This window comes from Rutidosis leptorrhynchoides, unplaced genomic scaffold (genome assembly GCF_046630445.1).
Source record: "Rutidosis leptorrhynchoides isolate AG116_Rl617_1_P2 unplaced genomic scaffold, CSIRO_AGI_Rlap_v1 contig365, whole genome shotgun sequence".
NCBI lineage: Eukaryota > Viridiplantae > Streptophyta > Magnoliopsida > Asterales > Asteraceae > Rutidosis > Rutidosis leptorrhynchoides.
This window is the reverse complement of record NW_027266603.1, coordinates 46,710-68,139: the sequence shown is the minus strand read 5'-3', so window position 1 is coordinate 68,139 and position 21,430 is coordinate 46,710. Positions and strand designations below refer to the sequence as shown.

The following is a 21,430-nucleotide window of genomic DNA, read 5'->3' as shown; positions in this document are numbered from 1 at the left end:
TATACATTGATAAAAAAAACAATATTGTAGCCATATGTTATACAACCAACATTTTCATTAAAGAAAAATGTTGGAATATTCATTTTCTACACTTGGGATACACTGAATTTTCAGATACACGTTATACTTAACTCCCTCTCTCTTTCAGGCTTCCAATCAACAAACAACCAACCAAAACAACTCCATTCAAATATCAACATTATTAAAATTAATTAATAACTCTAAAGAATGTTAATAATTATAATTAAAAATAATTTACAAAGTAACAAACGTGCTTATAACTTGTGGCAGTAGCGGTTTTTCAGTTCATCACTCGCGTAACAACACCACCTTTCTTTCTTCTTCTCTCTTTCACACATATATATAGATTAACCATGCAAATAAAATCTCCCATCCAAAACTCAAAATCGAATAAATATCTAATTATTCCTCCTCATTTCATCATCATCATGTACGAAAAAATGAACGGCGGCGATTGGATCAAGCGTTCATGGACTCAACAGAAGGGCGCCAACTTAATCAATCTTGTGGAGCAACACGGTCCGAGAAACTGGTCCATGATTAGCTCTGGAATTCCGGGGAGATCGGGGAAATCATGCCGTCTATGCTGGTGCAACCAGTTATCTCCGTCAGTCCACCACCGCCCATTCACGCCGCATGAGGACGCCATCATAATCCAAGCACATTCGTTCCACGGCAATAAGTGGGCCACCATTGCGCGTCTTTTACCTGTCCGAACCGACAATGCGATAAAGAATCACTAGAATTCAACTCTACATCAGAAACGACGCAACCACCATCTTGACTCTATCTCTTCCGAGTCCAACTCGGTCAAACCAAACAGTTTTGAACAATCCGAGTCGAATAATGCAGAAGACGATAATAATGATAGTTCTGATGAAGATGAGAAGAGGCCGAACAAGAGGTCGTGCTTACATGTCCGTACGACATCAGCAATTGAAGAGAAGAGGTTTATAGGGCCAGAGACTTCCTTAACTCTGTCGCCGCCGGGAGGAGGTAGCCTAGTCATCTCGGAGGCAAAAGTGGTGAAGAAGTATATAAAAGAGAGGGAAGGGACTTGCGTGTTGAACATAATTCAACGAATGATCGCTCAGGAAGTAAAGAGTTTCTTCGATAAACTGACTGAGAATAATGGGCATTATTTTGGGCCTGCATTTGGGCTCGAGCTTGAGAAAATATCTAGGAATAGTCAGTAAGAAGTTCGATTTTAAAAGACAGTAAGGACGTGTTTAGTTGGAGAAAATTTTTCCAACTTTTTAAAAAAATTTCCAATTTCTCTTTTCCCCAATATTTCAGTTCCAAATTTTCTTTAAAAAATGGAAAATTGATCACACGGGATAATTTTACCCTAAATACATAATATTGCATTTCAGTACATGATTTTCTTTTTTCTCTCTAACTCATTCTCTCTGCTACTCATCTTTTCTCGTTCTGTCACTTGACTTATCTTTCGATACGATGTCATCAATTCTTTGTCCAAGCTCAAGATTCTCTTTCATATTAACTTGTTTAATTTCTTTAAGTTCGAAACTGCACCTTTTCTCTATCTAGATCTATGTGTTAATTTCATCTATCTAGATCTATTTGTTTGTTTGATTTCATATCCGAGGACTAGAGATTTATTATGACCTTTTTGGGCTCTAAATTTGAACTAGGATTTGAAAATTCAATTTTTGTGTTGTTGTTCGTATATTCAATTTGGCTTATTAGGGTTTAGTTAAGCTAAACTTTAGATTGGGGGAATTTTGCTATAAGAAAAATAAGGATTTTGACTTTAGATAAGAAACTAGGGATTTTGACTCGGGAGAAGGAAAAGGACAAATTTTTTTGGAAAATAGAAATTGGAAAATTTTATGTTTTTCCTTGGAAAAGAGAGACAGAGAAATTTTTCCGAACTAAACATTTTCTAACTAAACAAGGCCTAATTTCTTTTTTTTTCTTCAAAGTTGAGACTGTAAATTCGGTTTATTTTCATGTTCAAGATTTTCTCCATTACATATGTTTAAGAAGGGAAACACAGGATATAAGCCTAGTATAAAACCAAGGTTGCTTATAAATGGTGTTGAAAGGAGGAACATATATTTTGGAAAATATAGTTGGCATTCTTAACCGTCAATTTTAGGGCAATGCTTAACTAAAACAAAGATATGAAGCTCAAACCCAGACATCATTACAACTAGTAGGTGCTCGTTCGATCCTTTTACGGGACTGGTTGCAATGAAGGGAATATGTGTTACGATGTAACCGATGGACAATATGTAGAAAGTAATGACCATAAAAGATTATTCAAAGTAATACCACTCAAGGAATCGACTAAAATTTTATTACACGATGGTGTGGCTCAACCACTCTTTGAAGTCCTACGCAAAATAAAAGAATGGACCTTATTGAATTTTATTTATTTTATCCATCAATTTTTTGAACCTTCCTCCATTTTCATCTAGATTTGGGATCGGCATCGGCATTGACTAAGTTAAAAATTGGGGACTTATTTGATAAATTCTATTAAAAAGTAAGAATAATATGTATAGGTAAAGGACTTTTTCTGAAAAATGTCAAGATTAATTTTTTTTTAAGATTTTTTTATACGAAAGTATGAATTAAGTTTTATAATCAATTTCATCTAACATTTCATTTTCAATCGATAATATAGCTAATTCATTTAATTTTTTTTCTGACATTATTGATCTCAAATAAGATTTTACATAATAAGTAAACAATGAAAATTAAGAGAAAATAATCAGCAATAACTATATATATATATAAGTATAATATGATTGAAGGAGACATTGAACCACCACATATTTGTCTTCTTGTCCAACTAAGCTTTCCTAATTGTAATCAATTGTAATCTTCTTATAGACAATAAGAACAACTTATTGATTTGTTTCAATTATATATTTAATTGTCAAATCAAAATTCGATAAGTGGCTTTTAAATTATTGGTGAATTGAAATTTGACACATAAACTTCAAAGTATTTGAGTTTAACCTATAATTTTCAACAAGTGATATTAATTTTTTCTAGCCAAATTTACAATACTAAAATTTATTTCTAATAAGTTTCTATCAATTATTTTTGCTTAATATTTATACAAATGGCCCATCATATGACAAGAGCTTATAGACCCTGAAACCGTAGGTAACTCTGGCATGGGAGGGATCGGGTCACGTCCGCCTCCACCCCTAGCACGAGGCCATAAGAACCAGAGGGCTTGGAGACCGTCGTCCCTCAACCCCGCTTAGAGTCCAAGAGAGCCTAAAGCCAGAGAGACTCTCGACTTCTACATCGCAGGTCGCTTTCATAAGACTTATGTGCCCAAGAGACACATAAAACCTACTATATAAGATCCTCTTAAATGTGTTCGCCTATATAGACACCTAAGGGCAACACTCTCGCTCAAAAAAATGAGCACTTCTCTCTCTATATTAATTGACGTCGCGAAGCCTTCGGCCTCGTGGTGAGCCTTGCAAACTAGTATAGGTCGTAGACGCTTAAATTCCACTAACACTCCCTTGTGTTCTTCCTTCTTCCACCTCCTTCAAGACTACCCAAAAAGGTGTGTGCTCTCTGGCCACACCAGATCGTTTTTGATATGAGTTTCAGTTTGCCATTTTCGGCATCTCTCTTCCATAGCTTGGAAAGCTTGCTTTTTTTGCTTTTCTCATGAAATGCGTATGCGTTCGTCATCGTACGACCAAACACTGAGCTTGAGGCCGAGTCGACCCTAGCCGTCACTTATGCACATCCCGATATTTCGGACCACATTTTGGACCATGGTTCAGACCGGTCCTCTAGTTCTTTCTCAAGAAAAGTACAAATAACTATGAATAAGTGCCCTCCCCCTCAGCAGACAGGCTCGACACCTTTGAACCTTGTTCGGCCTCAACCAGTCCATAATCTTCTTGCAGGCGATACCTCCCGGCCTCAACCTTTCTCTCACTGGCCTGAAGTGAACCTTAGGGAAACTATAACGATTTGGCACCGCCCCGGACCCCTGGCCATTTATCGCGCTCACCGGCGGCACAACGAGCACGGCATCGCCATAGGGTTGACATCTCTCTCCAGAGACAGACACTAATCTTTCCATCATGTTTTGTCCTCACTTGCATGCTCTCCGAAATTTTTTTCATATGGTAGCCCATCCTAGAATTACTCCAAACAAAGCACACTTACCTTAGTTCTCATGATGATTCAAAGTTCAGAAAGGTGGCTTGTTCGCTTCAAAACCCTAGCTAGATGTGATGCGAGGCTGATGAAATAAGATGAAACAAGTGACTGAGATTGGATGGTTTTTCTAATTTATAGATTATGAAACTCCAGGCCTGAGCAATATGAGATCCATGAAACAAAGTTCATGTAGTTGCCGCTAGTAGAAAATTAAACATTGAACCATTTTCTACAATAGTTGTTACAAATCAAGACAATCTAAATTATTAACATCTTAGTTACACGATAGTTGTCAAGACAGTGAAGGAAAAATCATAATTATATACCTTATTAGCTTTGACTTTAAAAAATTATTAAGTATATTAGTTCCTATTTTAATCCATGTATCCGGCTGAGATAGAAATTTAGAATTAATCCGGACTTCGGATTTTGCTTAATATTTTTAAATGCCAATCAATGCCCCCATTTTATTTAGTACTCAATATGTACAAAATCTTACTATATAAGATTACTAAATATGAAATTCTCCAAAATATATGGACATTACGAAATTCAATGAACTATAATTTCAACTCAGGTTAAGGAGAACACCCATAATTCAATTTAGTAACTAAAATTGCGACCTAAACAAATCCACCAGAACAACTGTCGTGGACACAAATCATTGACTTTATTCTGAGAAAAATTATTTATGAGTTTAATTTAAAGATAATAGGGATAATTTTTTAATTTGTTTCAATTATAGATTTTATTGACGAATTGAAATTTGACACATATTTTTTTATCGATTTTTCTAACTAGTGCAATATTGCACTCGATAAGCATTAAACATTATTCATTGTTATGAAAAGATCCTAAATGTTTATGAAAAAACAAAAACTTTAACACAACTTTTGGAAAGATTATATATATCATGGGCAGTTATATATGAATAAATTTTACAATCTTTCCATAATATTGTGTTTTATTAAATGCTTATCCTGTGCAATATTGCATTGGTTTGAAAAACCATTTTTTTATTTATTATTTAAAAAATTATTCCTATTTAAATTACAATACACAATATTTTTGTTCCAAATTCCAAATTAAACTTTTATTCCTAATCAAAATATCACTATATTCCATTTTTCTATTCATTATGCCAAAAATAAAATGGGCATATTATATATATCTTATTATTATCTTATAGATAATAGAAACAACATTTTCATTTGTTTCAATAGTAGATTTTATTATTGAATCGAAATTCGACATGTGTCATTTTATTGACGAATTGAAATTTTGCACATGGATTTTTTTCTATTTATCCTTTAAAAACTATTCCTAATCAAATTACAATACACGTTATTTTTTTCCAACTTTCGAATTAAACTCATATTCCTAATCAAAATCTAACTACATTCTGTTTTCCTATTCTCATTCTTCGTATTAAAACGGACAAATATCTATAATACATCACATACTTTATCTAAGTTATATTTAGTTTAATGGATAATTATTATGCATAATTATACCGATCAACGGACGAACTTAATGACTAGTTAATAACAAAATCCAAGATCTGAATAATTATAATCACTTTGAGATCATTTAGAAATAAACAAGGAAAAACAACATTCACTCCAGACACACCATATATATTGTGTAGAGATTTTTCATCTCAATTAACGTTAAAGTTCACTCATCGAGAACCACAAGCACTGCTAAAAATTTGCTCGTCCATTCTTACAAATACTTTTTAATTTTTATTTTGCTTATAGTTATACTTTTATGATTTTTCGATAGTTTCATTTCCTTACAATTGCCTAATATTCGCTTATTGTATGTTGATGGAAAAAGAAATGGTCATGCTTGAGAGATGTTGATTAATTCCACCAAATGAAGCTGGAGCATCAGAGTCCAAGTTCTTAGACCATGGAGTAGGAATCACATGCTCCCACCTTCCGGTCCGACATTGGATTTACTTTTTGTCGATTCAGAGGTTTTGTTATTGTTACATTCTAGAAACATTTTTTTAAGTACATAGATCATAAGAATTGAAATAACGATGGATTGCGATTTTATAACAATAGGATGAGTTTAAGGTTACTATTAGATTAACTATTTTTTCTTAATGAGCTAATCGATTAACTTTGCTATCACAATACATCTTACAACAATTTATATATGATATTGATTCATGAGAGTATTATATTTTTGTAGGATACTACTATCTGTGGGACCTTCTTCAAACTATTGATAAATAATTTCAAGAACAAGATTCATGAAGGTTTCGTTTATGATATGAATGATTTTTTTGTTAGTATGGACCCATGGAATGGCAAGGCATCTCCACATAAGTCAAAATTGAGTTTCAACAAAAATTCAATTGTGAAATAGGTGAACGACGTTCATTTCCTCCCCATCCTTTCAATATCTGATCCTTTTCTGATATTCACACCCACAACAATTTAGACGGATCCAAATTGATCTTTTATCGATATTTAGGACATTTATAAACCTTTTGGTCTCTTCCCCTTGTGGTGTATACTTTGTTCCCTCTATCTACGCCACTAACATAAGAGAAGATTCTGCAAGTCGGCTCAAATCACAGCTCTGCATATCAGAATACTTGAGAACATAGTCAAGAGCTCGAGACTATCACTCCATGAATTGAAGCTCAAGGTTGAGGTATTGATCATGTTATTGAGGAATATAGATCACTGGCGTGCTTATGAAATGGGACAAGACGAATCATTACAAGGTTACAGATGCGAGTCCTCGAAGCTAAGGTCAAGCTAGGTTCGAGTGCGGACAAGAAGGTGTTGATCCCACGCCCGATTGACACTAACCCCGCATGACACTAGACTACCCTTCAAATTCCAGAGGAGATAATTTCATAACGGTTGTTTTTGCCATGACCATATATAAGAGTCAAGGACAATCATTAAACCATATATATGGGGGTCTATGTCGAGTCTTCAACACAGGTACCATGAGCAACTAATTAACACAAGACAATCATTACACTATATGTTGTTATATCTAGAGTAACTAATTGTGGTGGTCTCAAAATCTTGATTGGTGGCAAAGATGGATCTGTCCAAAAAAGTACTACCAACGTTGTGTAGGAATGCTTCCCTACAATAGATAACTAGGTATCATGAGCAACATCTTGCTTCTTTGATATTTCATTTATTTCTTATATGTATTTTTATTTAATTAACCCAAGAGATTGACGTACCTTGCAGGATGAATAATGCAGTAAATAAAAATGGATGTTGACCAGAATTTGGAAACGGATGGTTCGACTACCCATTTCTTCAAATAAGAAAATATTTAACGATTATTTTGGCCTCAGGACCAACTAAACTTCTATTTTGTTCTTAATTTAATTTAATCTCTTTTTTATAATTTCTATGTGAATTTTGTTAGAAAATCGAAAGTATTTGAGGATGTGCAAGACTCTCAATTTTTTTATTAATATATCAATATATCCAAATAAATTGTTACAACTAAAAATAATATTACATTCAAATATACTTGATATTCGTGTGTCCCATACGGATCCCAAATTCCGGAGAAAAGAAAAGAAGAACAATCTTGTGAAGGTGATTTCTTAACCATTCTTAAAGAAATTTACGTTAAGAGCGATGATGACAATATACCCAGAAAAATCTATCTCAAGATATTAATGACTTTTTACGATTCGAAATTCTAGAGTGGAGTAGTATTTTATGAGTTACCTATTCAAACAGATTATAATATATCTAAATTAACAAATATCACCGCACCAAACTCATGTCAATGTCGAAGAATCTCATTAAAATTTGCACGGAAGAGAGTCTTTTCTGTCATGAAAATGTGTTCAAACACTTGGCAAATGGCACTGAGTAAAGTGATGTAGTTTACACGAACTATTAATTACTCCTATATATTAACATCTACTTATCATAATTGGTTGTCAAAAAAAAAGTAAGCTAGAGAAGCAATCTTAAAATGGGTTTTGGTATCTACTTCTATAATTAATATTTCTACAATTAAAGTTGAGATTTGGAGAACCACCGAAAACTACCATAAACCTGAAAAAAGTTGATGGCACTAGCAAGTACACACGTAAAAGAAAAGGCAGGCAGGGCCCATCCACCCAAACGTAAAATGCACAACAATTTCAAGTATTTGGGAAAAGCAGCGAATCGATCTAGCTAGACCAGAAGTTTTTTTTTTTTGAAATTTGAAATTTAGCTAGAACAAAAGTTGATTGAAACTTTTTCTAATAATTGGACCAAAACGAAATTTACATCAAAATTTATCAAGTTCAGTCGATTAATGTTCAATTTGAAATGGTGGAAGTTTAATATATACTTATATTAATTAATATTCTAGGTGCTTTGGAAGTTTAATATTGGTTCAGCAAGAATTGTCGATATCTTTTGACAATATAATTAATAAATGTAAATTAATTGGCATTGTCTTGCCAAGCGCCACTTCGCGACCTAGGAATAGTCGTATCACCATCACGTAAAATGTTTGACGCGAGGCATTATAGATACATCATATGGCGGATACGATACTAAAATATATCCTTGTGGATTTTGATGACTTACGCAATATACCATATTTCCACTTTGTTAAACAAGTGAAATGTCCGAGGTACATCAATTTAAGGAAAAATGAAACTCGTAATTTGTCAAATTCTACCCACGTTTCTAAACGAGGAAAAATATGTAGCGTACATCCATCCATTGAAGGAAAAAAACTCGTTCCATGCTAACTTCTCTCTCTCATGCCTTAATTATTACTACTGATCAAATCGAACATATCCTTGATCGATCGATCTCATGCAGCTGGGCATGAGTCAACTCGTAGCGAACTCCTACAAAGCGGACAATTCGACTGAGTCGCGAGCCATTGATCGACGCACTCGCCATGGTAACAATGGTGACAGCGTGGCAGCACTTTGACTCTATCACAATCTTCAAATACGCCAAGACATATGCAGCACTCAACCACACTCTTCTCCGTGCCTTGTTGATCACGGTGTAAGGTTACGGGCAGCGCGTGGATGGATGCCTTGTCGAGCCCTCGTGGGCGAGGCGCGTGGGCCGCGTGAGATACATGCACTACCGTATGGCGGCGTCCACAAAGCTCTGTGCAAGGAAGTAGACAAGGACTATGAGGATGACGACGGCAAAGAGTACGAGGATGAAGAAGAGCGTACGGCCTTTGATTTGGAAGTCTTTGTCGTTAAGCTCCGTGTAGTGCCAGTGGAATGATCCAATGGAGGTCGACGGAGGAGGCTGTTTCAGCGACGGCATCATCATGTTGTGATGCTGACGTGGAACATGATCATTGGCTGGTAATCGATGCATTATATAATTCCTTCTGATCAGGTGGTTTAATTTGTACTTTGGAGGTTTTGTTGCCTAGGGGAGTTTGTACTTGTGTTCTATGTTTTTTTTGGGGGGGGGGGGAAGGCACATGCAAATTAAGCCATATAGTTCTCTCACAGATAGATGCTCTTTTTATAATTAAGACACTCGATATTCCGACAAATATAATTGTCGTCCTGATTTAAAAATTTCGAACACCATATCTAAGTCAGATCAATTATGTATTATAAAAAAATACTCCATTTGTAAATGATTTTTAATATTTTTAAGTTATTCATGTATTTATCTATTTGAATGAACATAAAAATATAAAATATTATATATTTTGACATGAAGGGAATAATAAATTAAATAATTTGTTTAAATTCTCCGGTCTTCTTTATTTATTTTAGATAGGTATGTTTACTTAAAGATATATATCCATACTTAAAAGAATAAAAGAAGGAAAAAAATATATCCATGAAAAAAGACTAGTAATTTAAAAATAATCGTAATGAATTATATATGAAAAGGTAAAAACTTGACATGTGGTATTTGTTAATTTTAATTTTTCTCTTTAAAGAAGCGTTTGATTTATAATTTTTTTAATATTTTTTTCGTTAAGAGTTTACTAATCCATCTTAAGTCATGTCATAGAATAGTATAAAATAAAAATATAGTATATTTTATTATTTGTTGTGATAAAAAAAGATCACGGTAACAGATGGGTCACTGTAGAGTCGTCGGCGCGATCAGAACCTGCAAACAGGGTTAGAACAATGGGGGGTGATAGCAACGTTTGTACGTCTACAGTCTGAAACGGGACCAACAAGACTCACCATAAGACTGAGGCCGAGTGATGCGTAGCTGCCGGATAAGAGTGAGTAAGCTTCTCTCGTGCGAGAAGCTTGTATGAACACGCATAAGCAAAGGTCACTTAGGTGTAGTTTTTTCTGTATGTGTGAAAGAGCTTAGACTTGGTTTAGGGTTTTCCATTAAGAGGGATTATATAGGACGGAGTCCCACTGATCGAGGGATCTTATTCCCTATGATTTTCTATATATGATAGTCTCCTTAATGGAAAATATCTCTAAGTCCAAGAAATCGGCCGGAAGAATTTGTTTTCTTTTGGGACTCTTGCTCGGTCAGTCGGGCTCGACCAAACACATTCTTAATTAAAAAATTAATAAAATAATAAATGTCACTTGTCAAATTTTTTAATGGTTGTTGATCGAAGAACTTCGTGTACAAATATTTCCTTTATGAAAAAGAAATTACTCAAAAAATTTGTAGTATATATAAATTTTAGGGAATAATATGATTTCGACAACGATCATGTTATGGTTTGGTATGATAATGTTTGGTGTTATGGTTTGGAAGGTTGTAGTCGAAGGTTGGATCAATTCAAAAAACGAAGGAGCAAACCTATATATCTATGCCTATATTTTACATTGTCGTATTATGATGTCTTAGTAATTCATACCGTTTTGATACAAAGTTAAAAAAACACAAGTTAAGGAATGGCTTGACATAAAAATTGTGTAAATTCAAAATTGACCTTACCTATATCATGTCGATTAGCTTATAAAAGGTTCACGTGATGAAGTAAGCCTACAAGTGGTTTGTGTTTATAGATGAAATGTCTTTTCCGTTTTGTTCCACTATGATGCACGGAAACGTGCTTGATATGCCGAACCCGTTTCCAAAACATTTTCGGTACGGTTTCGGGTACGATATGTCTTCGAAACGTTTTGAAAGCATGGTAAACGTATTGGAAACAATCAATACGTAGGGAAATGATATTGGCTTGAAAGGAAACGTCAACTGAAACGTCTCATGAAACGATTTTACCCTTTGTACACGATTCACAGACCTGGTTAGTAATGAAGCATCTCCTTATTTCAGAGAAAAAGGTTTTAATCCTTTGTGAGTTTATAAATTGAGTACCCAGTTGGCCAATTGAACACTTTTTTGGACTAAGCCCAATTGAGTGACTTGGAGAACTATGAAAAGTAGATTTAAATTTAATAGGTTAATTAAAAGCTCACTAATTTTGTTCAGAGTTGTCCAGCTAGAAAATAAATTTTCTGATTGGTTCTAATCGTAATAACGTGACAAATGCAGTCTTAGAAATTTAATTAAGTCACTCAATTAATTGGGATGACAAACTACCAGAAGAATGAGATTTTTTTTTTGATACCGTATTAGAAGAATGATTAGAAGTTGAATTTGTGGTGATATGGAGTCAAACGGGCCTTAACGATTTCCAAATTATATATGTTGAAGTTCGGGTCTTGTTGATGGAGGCAAATCAAATATTACCGTTAGGAAGAGTTTTGAATTGAAAGGAAAACTTGAAACGGTACGTTTTATCTTTGTGAGAGAAGGAATTGAAACGTAGCGTTTCATGTATAGATAGAAGAGTGTTGAAGATAATGGGTTAAGCCCAAGACAGTTGTGTCAAGAAAGAGTCACGTGCAAGTCCAACCTACTAACAAGACTGTTAGAGAATTAGTTCTATTTGGTGAGAAAATCAGTTACATTATTATCTTATTCTTTATTATATATAAACCACGAATTGTATAGTTTAATCCAATTAATCAAAATCAGTTAGCAATTGCTAGCTTTCCTAAATCTATTTCACTCAGTTTAACATGGTATCAGAGCCATAAAACATTAATTCACGAATTCTCACCATTTTTTAGCTTCCTCGCAGCTCAACAATGGCGTCTTCTAGCTCGTCTGGTTCATCTTCTCAACTAATCACAGATTTTAGTGATCCGCTCTACTATCATCCGTCAGAAAATGTTAGTTCTGTCCCAGTCGAGGAATTACTCACCAGATCGGAGAATTTCGGTCGATGGAGTCGCTCCTTCCGAAATCAAGTTTTGACGAAGCATAAGATCGGTTTCTTGACTGGCACCTGCAAGAAAGAACAGCTCGAAGCTAAGTTTCATGATCAATGGGAATGTGTAAACACATTGGTTCTCTCATGGATTTTCAAGATTGTCACCAAAGATGTGAATCTCACCATCAATTACTATGTCAATGTTGCTGCTTGCTGGAAAGATCTTGAGGAACGCTTTAACAAGGTTGATGGAACTCAAATCTTTTTTTACGTCATCAGACCGCCATGACTCACCAGAATAATCTCTCGATTGACTGCTATTACAATCGACTTCGATCAATGTGGGATGAACTTGACAGTATCACTCCTCTGCCTATCATAGATCCAACTCAAGCTACCTTGATTCATGCTATCTTTGAGGAATTGAAAGCTCACCAGTTCTTGATGGGATTAAATGAAGCCTATATTCCTACTCGAGGACAGATTATCTTGATACGTCCATTACCAAAGTTGTCTGCTGTTTATGCCATGATAAGTCAAGAAGAAGCTCAAAGATCTTTTATTCCTTCTGCTGTATTGACTCAAGCTCCTTCTACTGATCCAACAGCTTTTTATTCATCATCCTACAAGCCTAATTCAACCTCTAATGCTGGTTCTTCTTCATCTGGCACTAAGAAGAAATTTAATAAAATTGTGATAAATGTGGAATTAGAGGACATAAGAAAGCTGATTGTTACAGAATTGTAGCATTCCCACCTGATTTCAAGTTCACAAGGTCAAAACCTATTACAAGAGCTCACAATGTTGATGTTGCACCTCTCTCTCATTCTGCTCCACCAAGTGTTCAATAATCTCAACCTGCAAATTCTTCATTGGATCCTTTTGCTCCTGCTCCACTTCCCATTTTTTCAAAAGATCAATATTCTCATATCATAAGGCTTCTCTCAAGCATGGCTCCAGTTGTAAATGGTGCTTTTACAACTGTTGCTTCCACCTCTACAAATGCTACAAATACAACCAATATTTAGAATTCTCGGTCAGGTATAACTAGATCTTGGATTGTTGATAGTGGTGGAATAAATCATATGATTAGTTCTGATCTTGGTTTGTTTAATAGTTAGAGCATTGAGTCACATAAACATGTTCAGTTACCTAATGGACATTTTGCATTAATCATAAAAGTCAGAATCACTTAGTTTTATCTCTAATATGCATACAGATAATGTGCTCATGTTCTTGCATTTAATCACAATCTCCTTTCTGTTCATAAGATAGCCAAACACTTAGATTGTTTTGTTTCCTTCTATCTCAAATTTTGTCTGATTCAGGACATTCCTACTAGAATGTTTCGGGAGATTGGTAAGGAATCAAACGGTCTCTACTATCTGAAGACTTTCTCTATTGACCAGTCTTCTCCATTGTCTTGCAACTCTGCAACTTCTAGAATAAGAAACATGTTAGGATATTCTGTATGGCATAACAGATTAGAAGACTTGAATACCAATTCTTTACATTCTCTACTTGTATCCAATAACATTGAAGTGAATAAAAATTCTATTGATCATATGTGCACAAGAAAAGCATTACAAAACCCCATTCACTTTAAGTACTACAGTTACTCATTCATGCTTTGAATTACTTCATATAGATATATGGGAGCCTTATCATGTCCCTACATCTCAGGGGCATAGATTCTTTCTAACAATAGTTGATGATCACAGTTAAATATATTTGGGTGTTTCTAATGCATTCTAAGCTAGATGCATTTAGATTACTTAAGACTTTCATATTGTTTGCTATTATTAGTTTCAAACTAAGGTTAACAGAGTTAGAACTGATTACGGTGGTGAGTTTATGAGCAAACGGTGCCAAGAGTTTTTTAGTACTCTAGGAATATTTCATCAACATACATGTCCTCATTACCCACAATAGAATGGTGTTGTTGAGAGGAAGCACAAACACATTCTAGAGGTGGCTAGGACATTGAGGTTTTAAGCATACATTCCTATTCAACTTTGGGATATGTGTGTTTTACCAGAAGTTCATCTTATCAATAGATATCCCACTCCAGTACTACATAACAAGACTCCTTATGAGTTATTATTCAAAACAAAACCTGATCTACATGAGTTAAGAGTTTTTGGTTGCTTAGCATATGCAAAAGAACCATTAATTACAGATAAGTTTGCATCCATGTCTCAATTATGTGCATTCATAGGTTATAGAAAAGAAAAAAGAGACATTCTTTACAATCTAGAATCATAAATTTTTTGGTAAATGGAAATATTACCTTTCATGAACATATCTTTCCTTTCTCTGCTCTAACATCATCTTCACAGTCACATTCATCTGTTCATCCTTCTCTATTTGATCTTTCTCCCACTCTGAGTACATCATCATCTCTTCATCCTAATGATCATGTATTGCATAGTCCAGTTCACAGTCTTTTGCAGGTCCACAATCATCTGTGGATGAGGAAACTGATGAGCTCCCTTGTGAGGGTGATGCCCTGTCACTTCTATTAGAAGTTGCAAATGAACTCCCTTCACAAAGTGATGCCTAGTCAAGAGGTCCAGTGCAGCCTCTTAGATGGGTGGAAGCTATCAACACTGAGTTACAAGCATTACAGACTAACAACACATGGTCAATTGTTCCTTTACCTAAGTCTAAAAAGCCTATAGGATGCAAATGGTTTTTTAAGGTGAAATATCATGCAAATGGTGATATAGATAGATTCAAAGAAAGATTGGTTGCTAAAGGTTTAAACAGAAGCATGGCATTGATTACAATGAAACATTTTCTCCTCTTGTAAAGTATGTTACAGTCAGAACAGTCATTTCTATTGCTGCTCATTATTCATGGCCTATCTGTCACATGGATGTCTACAATGCATTCTTACAAGGTGATTTAGAGGAGGAAGTTTATATGACTTTGCCTCAAGGATTGCTTAGTTTAGGAGTGGACAAGCATATGGTTTGTAAACTAAGCAAATTCTTGTATGGACTCAAACAAGCTTCAAGAAAGTGGAATCACAGAATTACATCTGTAATCAGTTCAGGTTATAAGCAGAGCAAGCATGACTATTCACTATTTACTAATGAAGAAGGAGAAAGCAGAGTGATTCTATTGATGTATGTAGATGATCTATTGATCACAAGAAACAATGCAAGGATGATTGATGATCTAAAGAAGACTTTACATAGTAACTTCAAACTGAAGGATCTTGATGATTTAAAATACTTTCTTAGCATGGAAATCAGCAGATTACACTCAGGCATAATCATGAATCAAAGAAAATATTCTATGGAGCTTATCAATGATATAGGTTTGAGTGCAGCCAAACCATTATCTACACCATTTGAGCAGAATTTAAAATTAACAACAAAGGAGTATGATGATCTAATTGAGAAACAGACTGGTGGGGAAAACAAGTCAGATGACAAGATATTGGAAGATCCAAGCATCTACAAGAGACTAGTTGGGAGACTATTGTATTTGACTATCACAAGGAAAGATATCAGTTTTTCAGTAAACCACATTAGTCAATTCATGCATCACCAAATCAATCACACGTACAGGAAGCCATCAGAATTATCGGATACATCAAGAAAGATCCAGGAATAGGATTGTTCATGCCTAAAGAAAGTTTATTTGAGTTGAAGGCCTATAGTGACTCAGATTGGGCATCTTGCATACTGGACCGAAAATCAATTACTGGATTCTTCATAAAATTTAGAGATTCAATGATCTCATGGAAGTCAAGGAAGCAAAAATTAATATCATGATCATCAGCAGAGGTAGAATATAGATCAATGGCGGATATAGTTTGTGAGCTTACCTAGATCCGAGGAATGATAGCAGAATTGGGTGTAGAGATCGAGGATCCTATCAAGTTATTCTGTGGCAGTCAAGCAACGATTCATATTGCAGCAAATCCAATCTATACCATGAGAGGACTAAGCACATAGAGATAGACTGCCATCTAATCAGAGATCAAATTCAACAAAAATTGATTCAAACTGAGTACATAGCTAGTGAAGAACAGTCAGTTGATGTTTTCACAAAATCGTTAGGAACGAATCAACATGAACATTTGGTGAAGAAGATTGGAATGAAAGACATCTACAAGCCTTCGATTTGAGGAGGGGTGTTGATGGAGGCAAATCGAATGTTACCGTTAGGAAGAGTTTTGAATTGAAAGGGAAAATTGAAATGGTGCATTTCATCTTTGTGAGAGAAGGAATTAAAACACAGTGTTTCATGTATCGACAAAAGAGTGTTGAAGATAATGGGCCAAGCCCAAGACAACTGCGCCAAGAAAGAATCACGTGCAAGTCCAGCCCACTAACAAGACTGTTAGAGAATTAGTTATATTTGACGGGAAAATCATTTACACTATTATCTTCTTCTTTATTGTATATAAACACACAAATTGTACAATTTAACACAATTAATCAAAATCAATTAAAGACTGCTAGCTTTCCTAAATCTATTTCACTCAATTTAACATGTCTTGACCATTTTTCTTCAGGAAGAGAACTATGGCTCCAATACAAGCAATGCATAAAACGGTGTCACTTAAATGATCAATATATCACTCTCACCGTTGATTGATTGACGAGTACTTTATTTATCCATACTCTTCTCTTGTGACGTGGAAAAGATAAAGATGGCTAGTAATTTTGACGAGACGGTGATTGAAAGACACAGCATAACTGAAAAAGCTGTTCAAATGTGCAATACAATACTCCCATCCCATATTCAAAAATGGAAAGAAAGAAGTCTTATTTTGATATTATGAATACTGAGACTAAATATTATTTGGTCGGTCATATTTGTCCGGAGAATATCTTTTCAACATTAGCAAATAATAATGACGAAAGAAGATATATTGGCCGTGTGGTTGTCAATAACTTTCAACTTTAGTATAGAAGATTACTAATTCAGCAAAGCCTTATTGTTGCAAAAATTCACAACTGTGTAGGTGATTTTTTTTTTTCGCATAGAGAAGAGTATCTTAAAATTATTAATGTGGCAACCACTTACTAGAGTGTGTACTAGTCAAGTGATAATTCATAATTGTGTTGGTAAAAAGAAACCCCCCAAGACCCAAGTACTAAAACAATATTGTTCTCTCTATGAATAGTTACTCCATTTTTATGTTGCGATTTTGCTTCTAATTTACTACCATTCACTTCCTAAACTTCAACCACGTAATTCAGTGTAATTAAGTGTAATTAACTTTCTATTGGCCAGCATTGTTTTACTTCCAATTTTATTACTTTTGTAAACAAGTAATTCAGGGTAATTAACTTTCTATTATTTGTGTGAATGTATGATCGTGTACGATTTTTACCTTCGTTTGAAAGATAAGATTGTTTTAGTCGTCTTCAGACCACAATGTATATACTACATCCATATTTTTAATGAACTTTCTCGCGATAAAATTCACCCTCATATTAGGAAAGCAAGAAAGGGTAAAACCTTGAAGCAAAATGTAAAGTTGTTGTCAATTACAGTAACAAATTATAACTATCTTGTGATCTCTAATCAAATAGACTATCTTGTCAATTTTCAGAACTTTTTAAGTAACATATGAGATTATGTTCCATTGTTCCACAATTAATTTGAAGAGATCATTTTTTTGTCATTCCAAAAATTTCTCGTACTGATCATAAATCATAAATAGATATATAGACAACAAATTATAAGCAGATATATATAGAGAGCATAAGATGATAGAAACAAAGTGAGAAAGATAAAATTAATTATATGAGAATTGACTAATATCATACATATTGATCCCATCTCTAGTACTAAATAATAGAGATGAATTATTCTGGTTGCAACTATCAATAAACCCACTCAAAGCAGAAAAATCATCACTGATCAAAGTAGGATCACCAGAATAATTACACCCTAACAATAAATTAGTACCGGCTGAAGAATTACTACTATTATTGGAAGCAATAATATTCGAATCATTACTTGTAGCATAACACCTCGCCAAACGAGCTTTAGCTACGGCCAAATCATGTTGAAGCTCAACCATTTTCCGTTGCAACAAAGCTATGGCTCCAATACAACCATAAACAGGATCGCTAAGCCTGGCCTCAGCTTCATAAGCAAGGGAATTGACGGTGTCTTCCCTTTGTTCTTCGGGAACTTCCGTCAGGATCTTGCTGACGTTGCTCGCTCCGAACACTTTGTGGACTCTAGCAAATTTCTTAGGCTCGTCGGATCGGAAATAAGGAGCGAAAATGCAGTTTGGGACACATCTTCTTTTCAAGAACTTGCAAGCAGCACAAGATGAGCTTGAACGTGGCTCATGACTCCTCATGGCTGTCAAATCCCACTTATATTAATTGTTTGTGGTGTCTATGTGCTAGCCTTCTTGTCTATGTGTGTATATATAGATACATAGATGATGACATTCAAGTTTATAGCTAGCAAACAAAAACAAGTAAATATTAAATTTTACCTTAAAAAACAAAATCTTCTCAAAACAAGAAAATACTTAAATCTATCAATTACATATTTATTTTTCCCGAGGAATAAAACTTGTCTACCTATTTTCTTTAACATAAGCCGTGTTTGTTTGTGACTAACGACTAATTGAATTGTTGTAATGCAAGTTTTATTGTTAAATCGACAATCGATACATAATTTTTTTATTGATAAAATTATTTTATATAATAACTTTTTCAATTTTTTAATTAAATTATATATTTTTAATCAAAATCTCATCATATTTTTTTTTATTCATATTTTTTCTAATTAAAATAGTCATGTTTGTATAAATATATCACATGATAATCCAAATGTAAATTACGTACATAAAACCCTTTTAATTTTTTACTGACGTGAGGAAGCTCTCCTTTGTTTAACTTCAGTTTTTTTTTTCCTTTTTTAATTCATAAACTATATCTTTTTTGTATTCTCATTCCTCCTAATTATAATAATATGTATATATCACCACGTACTATTTTGTATTATCTCTGTCTTTGAATAGTTGACATTTTGAAGGGTTATACATATCCATAACACTATTTTTATGATAAATTTTATCTTTGCTTTACAAATTTTTCCTTTATTTTATGTAATAAATTATTAGTTAAGTGAGTATGTTAGAAAATATTAATGGGAAAGATAAAGGATAAAAATATAAAAAGTACATTGTTATTCTAAAATTATCAACTATTTCAAAACAAAAAAAAAAATTATTTAAAACGTCATCTATTTAAATATGAAGGAAATAATTAAAAGATTTTGGGCAAAACTATATGTTTGGTCCCGACGTTTGTGTTGATAAATTATCTGATTAATAGCGTTGAATTGTTGTTAGTAATCACTGATGGAGAAGTTATATTTTGATTTTGGTTTGATATTAATCCTTAAATATGTATGTTGAATGATTATAAACTTAAATGCAAAAAAAAAATCTGAGTTGTGAACTAGTGGTGGCGGGTGATCTGAGAAAAGTAGGGATGGGAGAGATGATATGGTTTAATTTGTAATTTTAGGTTCGATTCAATTTTTTAATAGGATTAGTTGTAGGTTTCGTAAAGAATGATATGTTTGGTAAATAGGTTATGGATAACATTTTAATCCGAAATAAGTGATTCGGATTTATTTTACATGTAAGTTGATAAGTATTGTCAATTCATTGGTTGAATTTGCCACGTCGTCAACATTTGAGCTTTTGACGGATGTTATCTAACAAGGACCAAATACCTAACTTTTCTGCAAACGTTGGGACTATGTACCCGGATTTATACGATAGGGACGATGTAGGATGTAGATGCAAACATTAAGGACCAAACACATGATTTTGTTGAAGATTTTTAATTTATGTTTGTTTTGTCAATTAAGGATATTATTGAAAAAATTTAAGTCGTATATAAAATAGAATATTCGTAAATAAGTATGATAAAATAATTAAAAATAACATACATTAAGATGTTTTTTAAAACGTATATTTAATAGATTGAGATGAACTGATCTCTACAGCAAGAGAGACAACACAAGATTCAATCCAAATAAAAATAGATAGATCAGATGACTTGCAGCTAAAGAAAACTAATCTACAGCTAAGAAATCGATGATTAATGTTTCCATGTTGTTGATTTGATGATAAAATACTTAAACGGGATTAACTCACAGGATTTGGGGTTGGAAATCCTAAATAAAACTAAGGTTGGGTCGATTTAGGTGTTCCTAAGTACCAATTGCAAGAAAGCTTTTAAAATTGATAAAAATAATGAAGAACTTGAATGCTTTGCTCTGAAATTTCATTCACATCTCGTAACGAGTAAAGTTTGAGATTAGAGACTTTATATTATAGTCTCATACAGCCGTAGACGTCATTAATCTAATTACAATAACTGAAAATTGAAATTAGAAATTGTTTTCTCACAAAATCAGACAAGTAAAAGTAAAACAACTAGTGATTTTTGGGACCACTTCTTCTAAAAATGCCACATAGCAAAAGCAATCCATATTTCTTGATCACTACTCTTTTTTTGAAGTTTTTACTCTTCTGGTAAAATGAAATGGTGTTTTTGCAGCTGTAAAAATCTTCTTCTTCAAAATACAGATCAGATTTCAAAAAGTTCAAAAGTTGACTTTGGATTGACTACTTGTTCTAGATATGATAGATAATGGAAATCATTGCAGAAAGCTTCTAAAAACTCTAACAAATGATTCTACATCTTTACTTTTTCATTAGCTTGATTGGAAAGTAAAATGATTACTAGACTTGTTGATATATAAATTGAAATAGACTAAAGCAATGGTCATTCTCATCTTCTCATGGTAAGAACTTGCAAAAACCTCCACAATAACTTGACTGAATCGAAAGGAACAAGAAAATATCTTGCATACGAAATCCCAATTTTTGATAGCAAAACTAGAAAACGGATTGATCGAGCTAGCATCTTATTCATTACTAGTTAATTGATGAAATTGATCATTCCAATGAATTCAGAGCACCAAAAAAACATTAAATGAGCTTTTGAATCACTGAATTTTATCTACTATA

At 33.7% G+C, this 21,430-nt stretch overlaps 2 protein-coding genes across 2 annotated transcripts; one reads left to right on the top strand and one right to left on the bottom strand.

Annotated features, from left to right (window-relative positions):
• The first annotated feature begins 461 nt into the window (after positions 1-461).
• On the top strand, positions 462-1,217 carry LOC139883191 (transcription factor MYB77-like). Its single transcript, XM_071867401.1, has 2 exons — positions 462-731; positions 783-1,217. Exons 1-2 carry the CDS (start codon positions 462-464, stop codon positions 1,215-1,217), a joined length of 705 nt encoding a protein of 234 aa, XP_071723502.1.
• Positions 1,218-18,154: 16,937 nt separating this feature from the next.
• LOC139883190 (LOB domain-containing protein 21-like) lies at positions 18,155-18,730 on the bottom strand. Its single transcript, XM_071867400.1, has one exon. It carries the CDS (start codon positions 18,728-18,730, stop codon positions 18,155-18,157), a length of 576 nt encoding a protein of 191 aa, XP_071723501.1.
• Between the last annotated feature and the right edge of the window lie 2,700 nt (positions 18,731-21,430).